This window comes from Diaphorina citri, unplaced genomic scaffold, assembly GCF_000475195.1.
Source record: "Diaphorina citri unplaced genomic scaffold, Diaci psyllid genome assembly version 1.1 scaffold961, whole genome shotgun sequence".
Lineage (NCBI taxonomy): Eukaryota > Metazoa > Arthropoda > Insecta > Hemiptera > Psyllidae > Diaphorina > Diaphorina citri.
In genome coordinates, this window is record NW_007378392.1 from 22908 (window position 1) to 40671 (window position 17764).

A 17764-nucleotide genomic window follows, 5' to 3' on the forward strand; every position below is an offset into this window, starting at 1 on the left:
ATGTGCGACAGACCTTAATGAAAGACATCAGATGCCTTCTGGCACACGTCATTAGTCAGCTGGTAACACCTCAATGGATCTTCTGGTGAGATAGCTGGCATCATCCAAGTACTGGAGGTTTAACAATACCCTAGCCAAGTACAGTAGGACCTGATGAAAAGCAAAACACATGCATTAGTACTAACACTCCAAGATCATGGAGACAGGGTAAGGTGCCTGCTCTAAGGTACTTTATCTTCTTACCTACAAGTCCTAAGAAAAAAAGGTGACAGTGAAACATGTACAGAGCAGCTGGCTGGTTAGGTAGCTCTAGTTAGTTTTTTTTTTTTTTTTTAAACCTATTTTCTGTAGCTTGATCTGGCACTTTATGCACAGAAAAAAACCTCCTACCGTTTATCATTATTTTCTGCGCATCAAGTATAGAGTCGTTCTTGGAACGGGATCTTGTATAGTGGGAATCGGGCTTAAAGGCTTACCGCCACCTATGGGATCAATTTAATTTTGAAGAGTTTAACTTGTAAGAGGGGTCCTTGTCTTAATTGCGTGGGAGAGTCCTCAATACGAAAAACTAGAAAATGATAAATGAGTTCTTACAAAGTTTCCTAGTGATAAATTTTCATTTTTACCAAGTGCCTCACGTATTTTTACTCAGGTTCAAATTGATATTCAAAGGAAAGTGAAAGGGTGAGTTGGCAAGTACCTATTGAGTTGGATTGCAACATAAATTGTACATAATTATTCTTATTGTTTTTTTTATGTAGGCACAGTAAATAAAGGAAAAAAATGAGCTCAAGGAGAGGGAGGGCAGGCCCCCTCGGCCCTAAATCCAGCCCTGTTTCATAAAAATTCTATCAAAAAATCATGGTCATGAAATCTGGTGAGCCTTGCATAGGTAGGTACTGTTACCAGTTGAAATGTTTGAACTGTTTCATATGTATATTTTCTTTAAATTTAACTCTACAAAATCTTCATTTCCCAGATATCCAGACATAATTCAGGAGCAAGTTCACTACACCCATGCTTATATCCCAGTCACAATTGCAAAAATATTGAAAGCTCAACCCCACCTTATTTCACATGTAACAAGAGCTTTCTGTCAGCGAGATGCACTGGATATGAAGGTGAATATTTTGTCCTGGGTTTTTACCGAGCCGGTCTATAGTATTATGTTGCTTTTCCATAGAAGCCAACATTGGTTTCAACCTTTCAACATTCAATCATAAACCTTGAGGTTCCAGCCTAGTTATCTTCAGTGTCTGCCTTATAAGCGCTAGTTCGATTCCCGCGTTCTCGGAACAGCTTGATCTCTCCTATCCTGTCTTCCTTCTCTCTTCTCTTCCGAGACGAAAAGACCTCAGCAGTTAACAGTTTCCTCTATCAAGTCTCTTAGAAAAAAGCGTTTGTACATCTGTACAATCTAATCCTATACTTTTTCACTCGTTTCAGACTGTGAAGAACTTCCCTCACTTTTCATCTGAAACCAAAGTAATGCAAAGGATCAAGTTCACCAAATGTCTGTACGCAATGCTAGTGTCGAACCAATATGTCGACCCCTGTATAACCTTATTTCACATGTAACAAGAGCTTTCTGTCAGCGAGATGCACTGGATATGAAGGTAAATATTTTGCCCTCGTCCCTGGCTCATTTGCTTTGACAGGGAACTATAACTGCTAAGGTCTTATCGTCCCGAAATCGAAGAGATAAGGAAGATAGGATAGAAAACCAGTCGTTCCAAGAACATACCTTATCCCTTCAGGATAAAAGTGCTTACAAGGCAGACTCGCTACCCTCCAAGCTAACTAAGCTGGATTCTCTGGGTTTACAGAGGTAGAAAAAAAGTACATAAGTTGAATTACATACATTCAACTTTTTTCACCTCTACCTCAGAAACCAATTTGGAAATATTGACAACCCTTCATTTTTTTAAAGGCTTTATAGTGGCAGGGTTCTCCTGAAGGAGCTGGGTTTATCTTTTTCTTCTTCTTTCTCCATGTCTATGAGATAGGTATGAATCATGCTGGCATGATGGTACCGACCAACTTGCGAGTTTAGGAAATGATTTTTTTTTTTACGTTGGAGAGTGAGACCCGGTGTATAGCAGATACAAAAAGATATCTTTTCTATATTCTGCTATCGCCATTCGGCAAAAGCTAAAGCCGCTACAACAACAACAACCTTTGTACCTACTTGAATTTTTTAAACTCGATTCTTTCACTTGTTTCAGACTGTCAAGAACTTCCCTCACTTTTCATCCGAAACCAAAGTAATGCAAAGGATTAAGTTCACCAAATGTCTGTATGCAATGCTGGTGTCGAACCAATATGTCCACCCCTGTATACCTGTCTCGTCCAACCCTGATCATAAAACACATTCCATAGGAGTCAAACTTGTGAGTCATTTGTAAACTTAAAAAAAAAACAGCCCTAGCAGGGATACGAACCTAGCGGTTGAAATAGTTCTCTTAACCACTCGCCCTCAGAGGTCGGCCTAAATATAGTGGATACCCAATGTTTTCGTAATCTTTGCCTTTTTTTTCTGAACATAGATTTTACCTCCAACCATGGATTTTACCTATTTCAATTCACAAAGAAACTCTTTATAATCTTTTATTATATGATTTCTCTTTCAGATGTGCGGTTTTGAAATTCTGCTCTCTCAAGTTCAAGATAGGAAGGGGAGATGTGAAAAACAATGGAATCAAGTCTCTTGAAGGAGGTCTGTCATTCAAGTACCGGTCTCTTGAAGGAGGTCTGTCATTCAAGTACCGTTCTCTTGATGGAGGTCTGTCATTCAAGTAATGTTCTCTTGAAGGAGGTCTTCTATCCAAGTACTGCTCTCTTGAAGGAGGCCTGTCATTCAAGTACCGAGGCCTGTCATTCAAGTACCGATCTCTTGACAGAGACCTTCTATCTAAGTACTGATCTGATGTTGATGGAGGTCTTCTGTCCAAGGAAAGAGGTCTGTCATTCAAGTACCGGTCTCTTGACGGAGGTCTATCATTCAAGTACCGATCTCTTGACGGAGGTCTATCATTCAAGTACCGGTCTCTTGACGGAGGTCTATCATTCAAGTACCGATCTCTTGACGGAGGTCTATCATTCAAGTACCGGTCTCTTGACAGAGGTCTGTCATTCAAGTACCGGTCTCTTGACGGAGGTCTATCATTCAAGTACCGATCTCTTGACGGAGGTCTATCATTCAAGTACCTTGTAACTGCTCACTCTCGATTCTGAATGGTGGCCCGGTTAGGAAATAAATAACGTGCGACGTTGCTTAACTTCAGTGATCGGTGGGGAACTGGTCCATTCAACGTGCTATTCCCGTTGGCTTCCAAGCAGATTTTGAGAATTTTACGTGCTAATGCTAAAGTACGGTGCACTAAAAATTCAGAAAATAAATTAGGTAAAGATGTACTTGGTACTTACTGGTGGGTCCACATGAGAAATAACCTTCCATTACCTCACCAAATAGTGGATGTAACAACCTTTGTAAAACAATGGGTAGTTCCCGTTCATTTAAATTAAAAAAAATAATAATAAATAAATAAATTAAAAAAAATAAACATGCTCAGACGGTCACCCGTAGATACCAACCATGCGCAACGTTGCTTAACTTTAGTGATCCTTGCCAAGGATTCCTTGGGAACTGGTACATACAAAGTGCTATCGCCACGCCACGGGCTACTTAAGGAATTGCTATGATTAATAATAATCATAATAATAATACAGTTAATCTGTGACTACGGAGTTTTTTATCGTTCCGAAATCAAAGGGAAAACAGGATAGGAGAAAGCCAGCCGTTGCGAGAACGAACCTTGGTCTGGCTGGGGGACTTTAAACAGGGAGCAGACCAGTGGCTTGCTGTGGGACTATAAATAGGGATCAGAGCAGCCAAACCCTAATCATTCTGGCTAGCTAGAGGTTACAAAGGGTTTATCATGCTTCAAAGGAAGCACAGGTCCTCATGATGGTTGACTGCGGTTCGGGACGGGCTAAGTAATCTTTGCTAGAGACCATCAATCCCCCTCGTTGCAGCTACACCGCTTCAACAACAATAACAACAGAACGAACCTTATCTGTTTCGGATAAAATCCGCCCCTGGCGGGAATCGAACCCGCAACCTAGGGCTTACAAGGCAGACGTGCTAGCCTCCAAGCTCACTACTAGTGAGTCATTAGATATTTTACACGTTCCTCGTTTCAGCTGACTCCTGGATGTCCATCTCGTCTCAAGACTTGGACCAGATCCTACAGGAGAAGTTTGGCATGACCGGTAACTCGTGTGGTGATGCCGGCCGTCAAGATCTAGTGTCATCTGCTATCAATAAGTTTTTGCACCATTCCAGCGGACTAGAGGGGGCCGAGTTTCCTCATGGGTGAGAAAATGAAAGATAGCACGGTTAGCCCAGCAGAAGGTCCCGGGTTCGAATCCCGTCAAAAATTTGTACTCGTTTTTCGATTGCAAATATTTCAACGGGTTACTGAAAATATTTCTGGTGTTCTCATGTATATTGCAAATATTTCTGGTGTTCTCATGTTGACTCAGCACCTAAATGGGAAGTATTGTGTCTCTTCTCGCCCATCTAATGAAGGACATATGTACTATGGGATGGGCAGACCACATGCGTCTGATGTAGTAGTTGTTTCATTGCTACGAAATAAAAACGGCGGTGAAACACTCATCTTTAAAGTTTAAACCCATACTCTGAGAACGTTTGGAGACCATTCGAGGATAGTGTTCGAACATGCTCTAAGCTTACGAGATTGTAGACCCTAACTTTAATGTTCACAGAGACGAAGACAAACTAGTCAATGGAGTTCTGGTGTTCTCATGTTGACTCAGCACCTAAATGGGAAGTATTGTGTCTCTTCTCGTCCATCTAATGAAGGACATATGTACTATGGGATGGGCAGACCACATGCGTCTGATGTAGCAGTTGTTTCATTGCTACGAAATAAAAACGGCGGTGAAACACTCATCTTTAAAGTTTAAACCCATACTCTGAGAACGTTTGGAGACCATTCGGGGATAGTGTTCGAACATGCTCTAAGCTTACGAGATTGTAGACCCTAACTTTAATGTTCACAGAGACGAAGACAAACTAGTCAATGGAGACCAAGTGCCACATCAAGAACCCAAGCCTGCTAGTAGTATAAGCCAACCTTCCAGTGGTATAAGCCAATCTTCCAGTAGTATAAGCCAGTCTGCCAATAGTACAACCAAGACAGTGCGGTTTGAAGGCGAGGATAGTACAATGGATGTGTCAGACGAGGAATGTGCTGTAGATTTCAATCTGGATGAGTTCTCGGCTGCCATCAATAAAATGTTGGGTAAGTACCAATTTTTTTCTTCTTTGGTGATGGTTATGAACGGGCCAGGCTAGGCTTGCGAGCGCAAGTGTTTGTACTCTTTGGCATTGAAGTGGTAAGGCTAAGCCTAGGGAAGTGGTCTAGGCTTGAGCTAGAAATTTTTGGTCTCAGTTTTACGTCCTCCAGCGAGACGATATTTATTTGAAATTTTCCATGGCCATATGAATATTAGCCCGCCCTACATAAGGATAGTAAAAATCCTAATAGCTAAGAGTTACTTGAAATTTATTAATAGAAATCACATGTATTCAACATTTCTAAGTAGATGTATGAAAACAAATTGAACAGAATTTTTTGTTTTGTATTCTCCTTGACGGTAGAATACCTATCAAGATAACTAAAACTAAACTAAATTGGAGCTGAAGCTCAAAAAAATAATGATTAATAATACTTAAATGAGAACTAAATAGTTTTTAAATCAATTTTCAAGAGAAGGTTTACGATACCTTTATCTTAACATATTGTGCTTACAAGATAGCATCACTTTTCTGACTGTAGCCATATTCTTTTGGAAATAATGGAAAACAAAATATAACACTTCTTGTTGCAACAAATGAAAATAAGTTATAAAACTCAGTAAAAATAAAATAAATTAGGTAGGTACAATCATCTGGATTTTTGAAAGTCGAAATATTCATAGTAAAATCCTCAGGAAGTAGGTAGCTTTGAGATCGTTGTGTTTGAATTTCACATCATGATGGTTCTCTTCAGAGTTCATCATGATGAAAACAAATTAAACAGAGTTTTTTGTTTTGTATTCTCCTTGACGGTAGAACACCTGTCAAGATAACTAAAACTAAACTAAATTGGAGCTGAAGCTCAAAAAAATAATGAACAAAAATACTTAAATGAGAACTAAATAGTTTTTAAATCAATAGTCAAGAGAAGGTTTACGATACCTTTATCTTAACGTATTGTGCTTACAAGATAGCATCACTTTTTTTACTGTAGCCATATTCTTTTGGAAATAATAGAAAACAAAATAGAACACTTCTTGTTGCAACAAATGAAAATAAGTTAACTCAGTAAAAATAAAATAAATAAAACTCAGTAAAAATAAAATAAATTAGGTAGGTACAATCATCTGGATTTTTGAAAGTCGAAATTTTCATAGTAAAATCCTCAGGAAGTAGGTAGCTTTGAGATCGTTGTGTTTGAATTTCACATCATGATGGTTCTCTTCAGAGTTCATCATAGTTTTCTTCAAAGAATTGATAATTTTCTTCGTCGATTTCATAGTTTTCTGCAGGGATTTGATGGTTTTCTACAGCGAGATTCTTCTTTTTCGCTGAAAAAAGATAGACATTTCAGTTTCGTTATTAGCTTCGTTACTATGCAGAAAATGATACTTACCAGTCCGGCCCTAATACCACGAAACTTCCAACTCTTCACACTAAATGGCACTAATTGACAGACAGCCCAATACTTATTCAATATTATGCCTAGTTATAATATAACAAGCTGGGCCCGTCCCTCCGGGAATTTTTCGATCGTGGTTAAAGAAAATTAGTATTTATGTACCTACCTATTTTGTTTAATATTGAGAATTGATAATTTTCTTCTGGGATTTGATATTTTTCTTCGTCGATTTCATAGTTTTCTGCTGGGATTTGATGGTTTTCTACAGCGAGATTCTTCTTTTTCGCTGAAAAAAGATAGACATTTCAGTTTCGTTATTAGCTTCGTTACTATGCAGCAAATGATACTTACCAGTCCGGCCCTAATACCACGAAACTTCCAACTCTACACATTAAATGGCACTAATTGACAGACAGCCCAATATTATGCCTATTTATAATACATATAACAAGCCTCTCCAGGGCTTAAAATTAAAATCGTATCAGAGAACAAATATAAAACTTTAAGCTACTTACTTATAACGGTGAAGCGGATTTTTAGCTCCCTGATCTTTCCGTAGTTCAGCATCAGCACGAACCCCATCCTCTTCAACGTTATAATATAACAAGCCTCTCCAGGGCTTGAAATTAAAATCGTATCAGAGAACAAATATAAAACTTAAAGCTACTTACTTATAACGGTGAAGCGGATTTTTAGCTCCCTGATCTTTCCGTAGTTCAGCATCAGCACGAACCCCATCCTCTTCAACGTTTCCACTTCTTCTTCACTCACTAGGAACACTATCTTCTTGAACTGAAGACTCTCCACTTCCGTATGGATTAATTTCCAGCTAGTACAGTTCACCCCAGGGTTTTGCTCTTCCAGCTTTCTGAGCGTGAATCTTACTGTCTTTTTGGTGTTCGGAAAGCGGGTAATAATCTTGATACAGTTCAGGGTAAAGTCAGCTGTCTTGACAACCAGTTCCGAGCCTTCGAATATCCCAATCTTTTGGCAACTCTGCTCCAGCCATTTCTTGGTTTGCGGATTGCCACATCTGACGATTATTGAACCATATTGATACCGCCAGTTTTTCGTTTTTGGCATCATACCCTTCTTCATCGGACGAACGAAACTGTTCAGCAGGGCACGGAGTGTTTTCATCTGGTCTGTGGTCATTTTCTTCTCTGGATGTCCTTTCAAACAAATGCCCACCTCGAGTGCGTTATTCTGCTTATTTTTCTTCTTGCTAGGCTGTTTCCTTTTCTTCTGAATCTGAGGATCTACTCCTTGAAATGCAGGAAACCCTTTACGTTTAGGAGGTGTTTCCAACATTTTCGCTGCTCGTGTTTGATATGAAGGAAACACAACAGCATTAGGATTCACAGTTGTTCCAGGTTGATAGGCTGCTGGAGCTTGAATTGCAGGAAACCCAAGAGATGCCTGTTCCGCCGCCGCAGCTTCTCTTTTTGCTAAGATCTCCTTCCTCCTAACTGCTCTTGGCACCCAAACTCCCACAGCTTTGCGCTCTTTTCGTTTTTGTGCACCGGATTTTTAACAACATTAGGATTTACAGTTGTTCCAGGTTGATAGGCTGCTGGAGCTTGAATTGCAGGAAACCCAAGAGATGTCTGCTCCGCCGCCGCAGCTTCTCTCTTTGCTAAGATCTCCTTCCTCCTAACTGCTCTTGGCACCCAAACTCCCACAGCTTTGCGCTCTTTTCGACAACATTAGGATTCACAGTTGTTCCAGGTTGATAGGCTGCTGGAGCTTGAATTGCAGGAAATCCAAGAGATGTCTGTTCCGCCGCCGCAGCTTCTCTCTTTGCTAAGATCTCCTTCCTCCTAACTGCTCTTGGCACCCAAACTCCCACAGCTTTGCGCTCTTTTCGTTTTTGTGCACCGGATTTTTTCTTGGGTTTTATTATTACATCACCCGATACTGACATTTCCCCTTCTCTTGGTGAATGACTCTTTTCATTGTATTGTTCTGATTCTGGAGGAGGTATGTCATTAAAGAATTGATCTCGTAAAGGATATCTACCATCAAAGTACTGATTTCTCCTTCTCTTTGTGGATGACTATTTTCATTGTATTGTTCTGATTCTGGAGGAGGTATGTCATTAAAGAATTGATCTCGTAAAGGATATCTACCATCAAAGTACTGATTTCTTGAAGGAGGTCGTCTATCCAAGTACTGCTCCCTTGAAGGAGGCCTGTCATTCAAGTACCGATCTCTTGACGGAGACCTTCTATCCAAGTACTGATCTGATGGAGGTCTTCTGTCCAAGGCTATTACATCACCCGATACTGACATTTCTCCTTCTCTTGGTGGATGACTCTTTTCATTGTATTGTTCTGATTCTGGAGGAGGTATGTCATTAAATAATTGATCTCGTAAAGGATATCTACCATCAAAGTACTGATTTCTTGAAGGAGGTCGTCTATCCAAGTACTGCTCTCTTGAAGGAGGCCTGTCATTCAAGTACCGATCTCTTGACGGAGACCTTCTATCCAAGTACTGATCTGATGGAAGTCTTCTGTCCAAGGTAAAGGTCCTGCGAATGTTCGCTCCACTGTGATTCTCCTCTCGAGGAACATTGCTGGGCTCCGACTCTCTCTTGGAGGTCTCGTGTTCCTATGGCTACTACTCATTTTTTATTATTATTTTTATTCAAGAATGTCTATATTTTCAATTATTTGAGAATGTCAATATTTTGATGGTTTACTTGGTATCTTCGTGAAAATTTATTTTGAAAGCAATTTCTTTACTGAAAGAAAAAGTTACTTCTGTTAAAAGGAAAGTTCAATAGCCTGTAAAGTGATAAGAGTTATTTACTTTGTTCTTTTCTATTTATGCTCTATCATGTATTTAGTTATGCTTTATTGTATAGTAAGCATGTCTAAATTTGAAGGATAAGTAAGGAATCAAAGGAATAAAAGAATGTACAGGAAGGATAAATGGGAAGAACAGGTGAAGGTACTAAGTAGGATTCAGGATCTCCACAATACTGGTATGATGTTCTGTCCTGTGGTTGATGGGGTATTTTCCTACAGTAGGGTTTCTGCGTTTTTCATGGAGAGAATTCTTCAGGAGTTCTGCAATAATATTTTTTACCACAGAACTATTCAACTGGTTCAACTCTTGGATCTTTCGGAACATTTTTCTTTTTCACGAATCATTGAGGATTTGTATTTCTTTCAGATGACTCGGAGCAGCAGATATTGGCAGAGGCACTCGAATCCCGACAAAAATTTGCACTCGTTTTTCGGTTGCAAATATTTCAACGGGTTACTTTCTGGTGTTCTCATGTTGACTCAGCACCTAAATGGGAAGTATTGTGTCTCTTCTCGCCCATCTGATGAAGGACATATGTACTATGGGATGGGCAGACCACATGCGTCTGATGTGGCAGTTGTTTCATTGCTACGAAATAAAAACGGCGGTGAAATACTCATCTTTAAAGTTTAAACCCATACTCTGAGAACGTTTGGAGACCATTCGGGGATAGTGTTCGAACATGCTCTAAGCTTACGAGATCCATTCACTCTCAGACGGTCTGAGCGTGAATGACAGGTCTCAAGATAGACTTCCAAATGAGCCAACAGCCAAAGTCAAACAGGTCAAACACGCTTGAAACATTTTCTTCGAAATGTCAATTGTTCTCTTTGTAAAGGCTCTTCGGTTGATTGAGACTTGGTGTCGTTTCTTCTTTGATCTGTTGTGTGAACTTGAACTTCTTGACCAAAATCTTCAGTTCCAGTTGTTAGCACTTATTATAATCAGGGTTGGTTTGACTATATCCCCTTTAGCACTTTGGGTTAGCAAACAATTGGAGGGGCCGGAAGAATACACCTGAAATATCGAAGCATAAACATAGAACTGAGGAACAGGTATGGACTAGGAACACTCGGGAATAGGGCTGGATTAAAAATGATGTGTCTTGAGTAGGATAAGAGGATTACAAAGGTCGGGAATGAAAGGATAATTATGAATAGCTGATTTTGGGGGCTTGAGAGCGAAATATGATACCAGACAAAACCAGAGAAATTTCGTTTTGTCTTAACCACATTAAACAGATTTTTTTTCGTCTTAACTAAAATTTGTTTCAGTTTCTGTTAAGCCGAGGTGCACTTGATAGATTTGTTCCAATTTCCATGAGCTAAACTAAAAATTGACTAAGATCATCAATGGAGTAGGTAAAAAGTTAATTGTTAGAAGCTCTACGAACACTTAAACTGAAATGTCACATTGGCAACTCACATCAAAATTATAGATTATAATGTTCTCTAAGGAGGTGCTAATTTGCAAAATCAAGTATGAATAGAGAGCTCCATTTAAATTGTTAAATTAGGACTGGAAGTCCCATTATTTCTACAGAATCTACAGATTAAGAAAGAGTAACATCAAGTATGAATAGAGAGCTCCATTTAAATTGTTAAATTAGGACTGGAAGTCCCATTATTTCTACAGAATCTACAGATTAAGAAAGACTTGGTAACTTAACTTTGTGAAAATTTATTTTGAAAGCAATTTCTTTACTGAAAGAAAAAAGTTACTTCTGTTAAAAGGAAAGTTCAGTAGCCTGTAAAGTGAGAGTTATTTACTTTGTTCTTTTTTTATTTATGCTTTATTATGTATTTAGTTATGCTTTGTTGTATAGTAAGCATGTCTAAATTTGAAGGATAAGTAAGGTTAATTGGGGAATCAAAGGAATAAAAGAATGTACAGGAAGGACAAATGGGAAGAACAGGTAAAGGTACTAAGTAGCATTCAGGATCTCCACAATACTGGTATGATGTCCTGTCCTGTGGTTGATGGGGTATTTTCCTACAGTAGGGTTTTCTGTATTCAAAACCATGGAGAGAATTCTTCAGGAGTTCTGCAATAATATTTTTTACCACAGAACTATTCAACTGGTTCAACTCTTGGATCTTTCGATTCAGGATCTCCACAATACTGGTATGATGTCCCGTCCTGTGGTTGATGGGGTATTTTCCTACAGTAGGGTTTTCTGCACTCAAAACCATGGAGAGAATTCTTCAGGAGTTCTGCAATAATATTTTTTACCACAGAACTATTCAACTGGTTCAACTCTTGGATCTTTCGGAACATTTTTCTTTTTCACGAATCATTGAGGATTTGTATTTCTTTCAGATGACTCGGAGCAGCAGATATTGGCAGAGGCACGATAATGCCGGCCATTGACACTCAGACGGTCTGAGTGTGAATGACAGGTCTCAAGATAGACTTCCAAATGAGCCAACAGCCAAAGTCAAACAGGTCAAACACGCTTGAAATATTTTCTTCAAAATGTCAATCGTTCTCTTTGTAAGGGCTCTTCGGTTGATTGAGACTTGGTGTCGTTTCTTCTTTGATCTGCTGTGTGAACTTGAACTTCTTGACCAAAATCTTCAGTTCCAGTTGTTAGCACTTATTATAATCAGGGTTGGTTTGACTATATCCCCTTTAACTTTCCTTCCTATAGGATAAGGAAAGTAAAAATGGACATCCTACAACACAGGCAACGAGTGGAATCTTACCTGTAATGAGGGTTCTGAAATCGCCCAGTCTCCCACTTGTATGTTTCAACAGGAGATGAAACTCAGAGGCGAGGTTTAGATGAGTGTTCCCACTTCACACGACACAATTCTTTTTCCGATCCGACACAAAATGTAGCATGACAGTCACTGAACTCAGTGGTGTATGGTTACGTTGTACACAAGGTACAGGTGAGTGGCGTGGTAGATACAGTGTTAGGTGTACAGGTCAGTGGTGTAGTAGCAGTAGAACTAGGGGGGTTATTGCTCGGGGCATTGGCACACTCGTGATGAAAACTATGACCGCAACTGAAACCCAAACACACAATTCCAACAGGTTTCGATGGCCCAGAGCAGGCAACAAAGTTTTTTCTATTATGGTCTATTTTGTCCATCGTACAATGAGATTTGAATCGAAAAACCTGGCCAAAACTATTTTGGTGCTTTTGGGTTATACTCGTAGACTGTAAAAGAAAATCGAGACTTTTTTGAAGATGTTTGAAATGCCGGCCAACCCCGCGCAGATATTCGAAACCGGGAAAAGCTTCCGACCGAAGTCTGTCAGACGCTTTTCTACTTTCCTTATCCGATACTAAGGAAAGTAATGTATTTAACAGAATTTTGAACGACGATTTTTTTCCCTAACACTAATAATTTCGAATCCTGATTGTTTCAGATGTAATGGAAGGAAAAGCAGGGGCGGATATGGGGAGTGAAGATGAAAGTGATATGGACTCTGAACTATCAGGCTCGGACTCGGATGATTATATGAAAGCTATGGAACAGGAACTGTCTGGAACTACTCTGGCTGAGAGTTTCGTCAAGAAGGTAATGCATATTTGGATCCTACGGGAACGACTTCAAGGAAGAAGGCCTATGTGAATAGGGCCCATAACAGAACATAGGCCTTTCTTCCTGGGAACGATTCATTTAAATCTGGACTCGCCCTTATGTAATTTTCTTTTCTTTGTTCTACTTCTCTCAAACTCTAAGCAACATCGTAATAATTTGTTTCCAAAAGAATTTTATTTATTTATTTATCTCCTACCAGAAAAAATAAAAATAATCAAGGACAAATTTCATTTATTTACTGTGTTGTTTTGCTAATACCCCATTTCAATGTTTCCAGGATGAAGACAACTCCGTAGATATCGACATGAACGCTCTACACAATGTGATACAATCCTACGAGGCTCAAAGTGATATGGACTCTGAACTATCAGGCTCGGACTCGGATGATTATATGAAAGCTATGGAACAGGAACTGTCTGGAACTACGCTGGCTGAGAGTTTCGTCAAGAAGGTAATGCATATTTGGATCCTACGGGAACGACTTCCAGGAAGAAGGCCTATGTGAATAGGGCCCATAACATAACATAGGCCCTTATTCCTGGGAACGATTCATTTAAATCCGGACTCGCCCTTATGTAATTTTCTTTTCTTTGTTCTACTTCTCTCAAACTCTAAGCAACATCATAATTTCAATGTTTCCAGGATGAAGATAACTCCGTAGATATCGACATGAACGCTCTACACAATGTGATACAATCCTACGAGGCTCAAATTGGTACTGCCGGGCCTGCGTCTAACGTTCTGAACCCAATGGGCATCAACTTACGGGCCCTGCTGGAAAAAAGGAAGAAAGGCCCGGGTGAATCTCTTGGCGATTTAAATCAAGGAAATTCTGCTTCTTGAGCCAAGTCAAGAAAATGCTGCCTCTTGAGCCAAGTCAAGAAAATGCTGTTTCTTGAGCAAAGTCAAGAAAGCTGCCTCTTGAGCCAAGACAAGAAAATGCTGCTTCTTGAGCCACGGCAAGAAAATGCTGCCTCTTGAGCAAAGTCAAGAAAATGGAAACAAGAAATTGCTGTTTCTTGAGCAAAGTCAAGAAAATGCTGCCTCTTGAGCCAAGACAAGAAAATGCTGCTTCTTGAGCCACGGCAAGAAAATGCTGCCTCTTGAGCAAAGTCAAGAAAATGGAACCCAAGGAAAGAGGTCTGTCATTCAAGTACCGGTCTCTTGAAGGAGGTCTGTCATTCAAGTACCGATCTCTTGAATGAGGTCTGTCATTCAAGTACCGATCTCTTGATGGAGGTCTATCATTCAAGTACCGATCTCTTGACGGAGGTCTATCATTCAAGTACCGATCTCTTGACGGAGGTCTATCATTCAAGTACCGGTCTCTTGACAGAGGTCTGTCATCAGGCCGAGTATCATTTCAATAATTTTTAAACCGGTCAGTTAACTTGATGTCCCTTTTATATTGTGACTTATTATTTACGTAAAAAAAAAACACCCCCTTTTTACATATCACGTGTATATTTATTTCTAAACAAGTAGTCTGAACAATGTAGATTTCAGATAAAAGCGGGTACAGAGGTAATTGTAATTATAACATAAGTAATCTAAAGATTAATAAATATTTGATTCGATAACAAGACAAGAGGAAAAATAAACAAAACAATAAATTAAATAAAGTACGAGTAAAAAATGCAATAAACAAACTGCACCGTACCTGCGTAACTGCTCACTCTCGATTCTGAATGGTGGCCCGGTTAGGAAATAAATAACGCTCAACGTTGCTTAACTTCAGTGATCTGTTAGGAACTGGTCCATTCAACGGCTATTCCCGTTGGCTTCCAAGCAGATTTTGAGAATATAAGATTTTACGAGCTAAAGTACGGTGCACTAAAAATTCAGAAAATAAATTAGGTAAAGATGTACTTGGTACTTACTGCTGGGTCCGCATGAGAAATAACCTTCCATTACCTCACCACATAGTGGATGTAACAAACAGGATGGTAGCCAAGTTGACTCGTAACTTATTAGGGTTGGAGTTCCGGGAGTGTCGTGAAAATATAGCACCTTATAGTAATGACGGATTTTTTTTTTTTTTTTACCATATCTCTCGAATTTTGGCAAAAATGCTCGAGACTTGAAAGAAATTTCCTGTTGGACCAGCCATTCACTATCAGGTCGACCTGACAGATACACCTTAAACCCTAAGGCCAGCCACTCACTATCAGGTAGACCTGATAGGATTTTAGACCTCGGAGTCTATTTTACTTCTCTTATGCCAAGAAAAGTAATTTAGGTAATCGGCTGTTTTTTTTTTTTTTTTTTTTTTTTTTTTTTGACCTTTATTTAAAAACTTCGCCCCCGAGGGAACTGTGACTGCTAAGGTCTTAGCGTCCCGAAAGCGAAGAGAGAAAGAAGACAGGATAGGAGAAAGCCAGCCGATCCAAGAATGAACCTTATATACCTATCCGTATAGGATAAAATACGCCTCGAGCGGGAATCGAACCCGTAAAAAATAAATATCACTAAACTTTGTATGGCTGATAAATGAGATATTTTCTCTATTTTGTCATCACCTTTCGGCTATAGCTAAAGCCGCTACAACAAAATTTTGTCTACTCACGTGAAAGCTACCAGTTTGCTATTGAGAGAGTACTCTAGATTGCACTGTGCGCACTCCGGTTTGACTAGAAAACCTCTCTGAGCTTGTTGTATTGTGGCCGCCAAGTCATCATGAAGATCTGACCTTAGACTTTCCAGCGAGGATTGTAGCATGGCTTGCTCGTGCTTACACTTCTCGAATAGACCTGGGGATAGAGTAGAGTAGAATAGATGACATGAGTTGCTTATAGAAAGTAGAAAGAGAGTAGCCTCCGTGGCCGAGTGGGTATCACACTAGGTTTGCTCTCCGGAGGTCCCGGGTTCGATTCCCGGCATAGTTGAAGTTTTTTTCGCTCTATGCTTGGAGTTCGGGGTGCACTCAGGGTTGTGACTAGCTTCTTTAAACAAGTAGCGACCAGTGGCGGCATTACCAGTGTAAATTGATGATACGAGTAGATGAAAATTAATAGACCGACAGGAATAAATTTGGTGATGGCCTGGTTCAGCACCCTGGCAGCATATCTGCCAAAGCTTTCCTCAAGCAATGATTGTGTATTGGCATACAGCCAGGAAAATTCTGCCAGTGTGGACAATGGACATTCTATGACACAGGCAACTAGTCAAATCTAGCTGTTTCATCTTACCTGTAAAGAGAGTTTAAAAAAAGGCTATTGCCATACAACGGGAAAATTCTACCAGTACCTATAGACATGCTACAACACAGGCAGCGAATCGTATCTAGCTGTTTCATCTTACCTGTAATGAGGGTTCTGAAATCGCCCAGTCTCCCACTTGTATGTTTCAACAGGAGATGAAACTCAGAGGCGAGGTTTAGATTGGGACAACTCAAAATCCGTTTCAACGTTTCGTGAGACTCCAGCCTGGGGGAGAAAGATTTATATCAGGGGACATTCTAGCATACACTACACGGTAGACATTAAACAGGGAGTATACCAGCCTGAATTCCCTCTTGCTAAAGATACAGCAAAGGTTGAGTGCGAAGGGCATCCGCTCTTAAAATTTGTAGCCAAAACCAAATGTCAGCCCAAAGCAATCACCCTAGTTAGAGCTGATTGAGAAGCACACAAAAAACGCCGACCTCGTCTGCACACGGGAAAAGGCGAAGAAAAAGAAGAAAACTTATCTTCAAAACTTACCTATGTAAACACTGGAGTAGTGGGAGCCATGTAGTCTGAGCATTCAGCTTATCCCCGGCTGCCTGTCCTAACGCTACAACACTCTCTGTAGCTGCCTCTATATTACCACTAGATTGAATAGCACCTTGCAATCGTCGGAACAGAATGTCAAATGCTCCCTGGAAATCAAAATATGAATAAAAATAAATTAATATTTTCATTGAAAGAAGGAAGTTAATTTTAAGCTTTAACTCGACCCTTCTCGAAAAGAAACTGAATGTAGTAGTGGTCAATTTTCCAGTGGTCAGTTTCCCGAAAGGAAAATACAGAAATACACCATAATTGTATATCACTTTGTTTCATCATAACTTTTGAACCGGTTCGTCCGATTTTGATGAAATTACAAACAATATTACCGTTTAGGGAAATTTACTCATTAGATATATGTCGGTATCAATCAGGTCCTTGGGGTGCTCTTACGAGTTTTTTTTAGCACTATAAATTTCTGGACTGTAAAAGTACCTGAAAATCGCCCGATTTTTCCAGCAGCATCGCCTCAGCTTCTTCCAGTTGGTATTGCCGTACCGACTCCAATACCGGGGTTATCTTGAAATCGTTCCTAGAACGGACTAGAGACAACACTTTGTCCGGTTCATATTGACAGCACAGTTGTATGTATTTGGTTACCGAGTCCGTGGGTAAGTTGCCCACTTCCATGCCTGAAAATCGAGTAAATGCATTTAGTTCATCAGTATATGGGGTTCTTCAAATTAAATTGATCCCAAGGGCAAGGTAATGCCTAAACCCTTGACAAATGGAGTGTGCCTGAAGGCATGTGATGTGTTCCAATCCAGTTCAAGTAAAGGTTTTACTGGCAGGAGCTCTTCCACCCAACCAAATAATTCACCGAACGAAGTGTGTACCAAATTTTAACTAACTCGGCGATTTTGTATTTAGTTTGTCTGTAAACCTGTTTGTTTCACCGTAA

The 17764-nt window shown here is 39.8% G+C and overlaps 3 protein-coding genes across 5 annotated transcripts in view; 1 reads left to right on the forward strand and 2 right to left on the reverse strand.

Moving 5' to 3' along the window:
- The first annotated feature begins 17 nt into the window (after positions 1-17).
- On the forward strand, positions 18-6106 carry LOC103513352 (protein ecdysoneless homolog). Its single transcript, XM_026826571.1, has 10 exons — positions 18-85; positions 631-684; positions 980-1121; positions 2226-2390; positions 2631-2702; positions 2953-3190; positions 4204-4375; positions 4792-4824; positions 5089-5330; positions 6081-6106. Exons 1-10 carry the CDS (start codon positions 18-20, stop codon positions 6104-6106), a joined length of 1212 nt encoding a protein of 403 aa, XP_026682372.1.
- On the reverse strand, positions 5581-9255 carry LOC108252896. Of its 3 annotated transcripts, XM_017445785.2 has the most exons (6): positions 9008-9255; positions 8612-8639; positions 7400-8256; positions 6912-7014; positions 6530-6575; positions 5581-6055 (listed from the first exon to the last, which is right to left on the reverse strand). In XM_017445785.2, the coding sequence occupies exons 1-5, from the start codon at positions 9018-9020 to the stop codon at positions 6551-6553; spliced, it is 1026 nt and encodes a 341-aa protein (XP_017301274.2). In that variant the 5' UTR covers positions 9021-9255; the 3' UTR covers positions 5581-6055; positions 6530-6550. The 3 variants fall into 3 exon arrangements, with proteins under 3 accessions (XP_017301274.2, XP_026682382.1, XP_026682381.1); XM_026826581.1 differs by lacking the exon at positions 6912-7014 and having other exon boundaries at positions 6530-6657; XM_026826580.1 differs by lacking the exons at positions 5581-6055; positions 6912-7014 and having other exon boundaries at positions 6506-6657.
- Positions 9256-12328: 3073 nt separating this feature from the next.
- LOC103513353 (vacuolar protein sorting-associated protein 8 homolog) overlaps positions 12329-17764 on the reverse strand; it is a 31528-nt gene continuing 26092 nt past the window's right edge. Inside the window, exons 17-21 of the mRNA XM_026826572.1 lie at positions 17299-17495; positions 16798-16955; positions 16397-16521; positions 15663-15846; positions 12329-12553 (exon numbers count right to left, since the gene is read on the reverse strand). Of these exons, the coding sequence (XP_026682373.1) occupies positions 12415-12553; positions 15663-15846; positions 16397-16521; positions 16798-16955; positions 17299-17495 (803 nt within the window). The 3' untranslated portion in view covers positions 12329-12414. The remainder of the gene's footprint in view (positions 12554-15662; positions 15847-16396; positions 16522-16797; positions 16956-17298; positions 17496-17764) is intronic.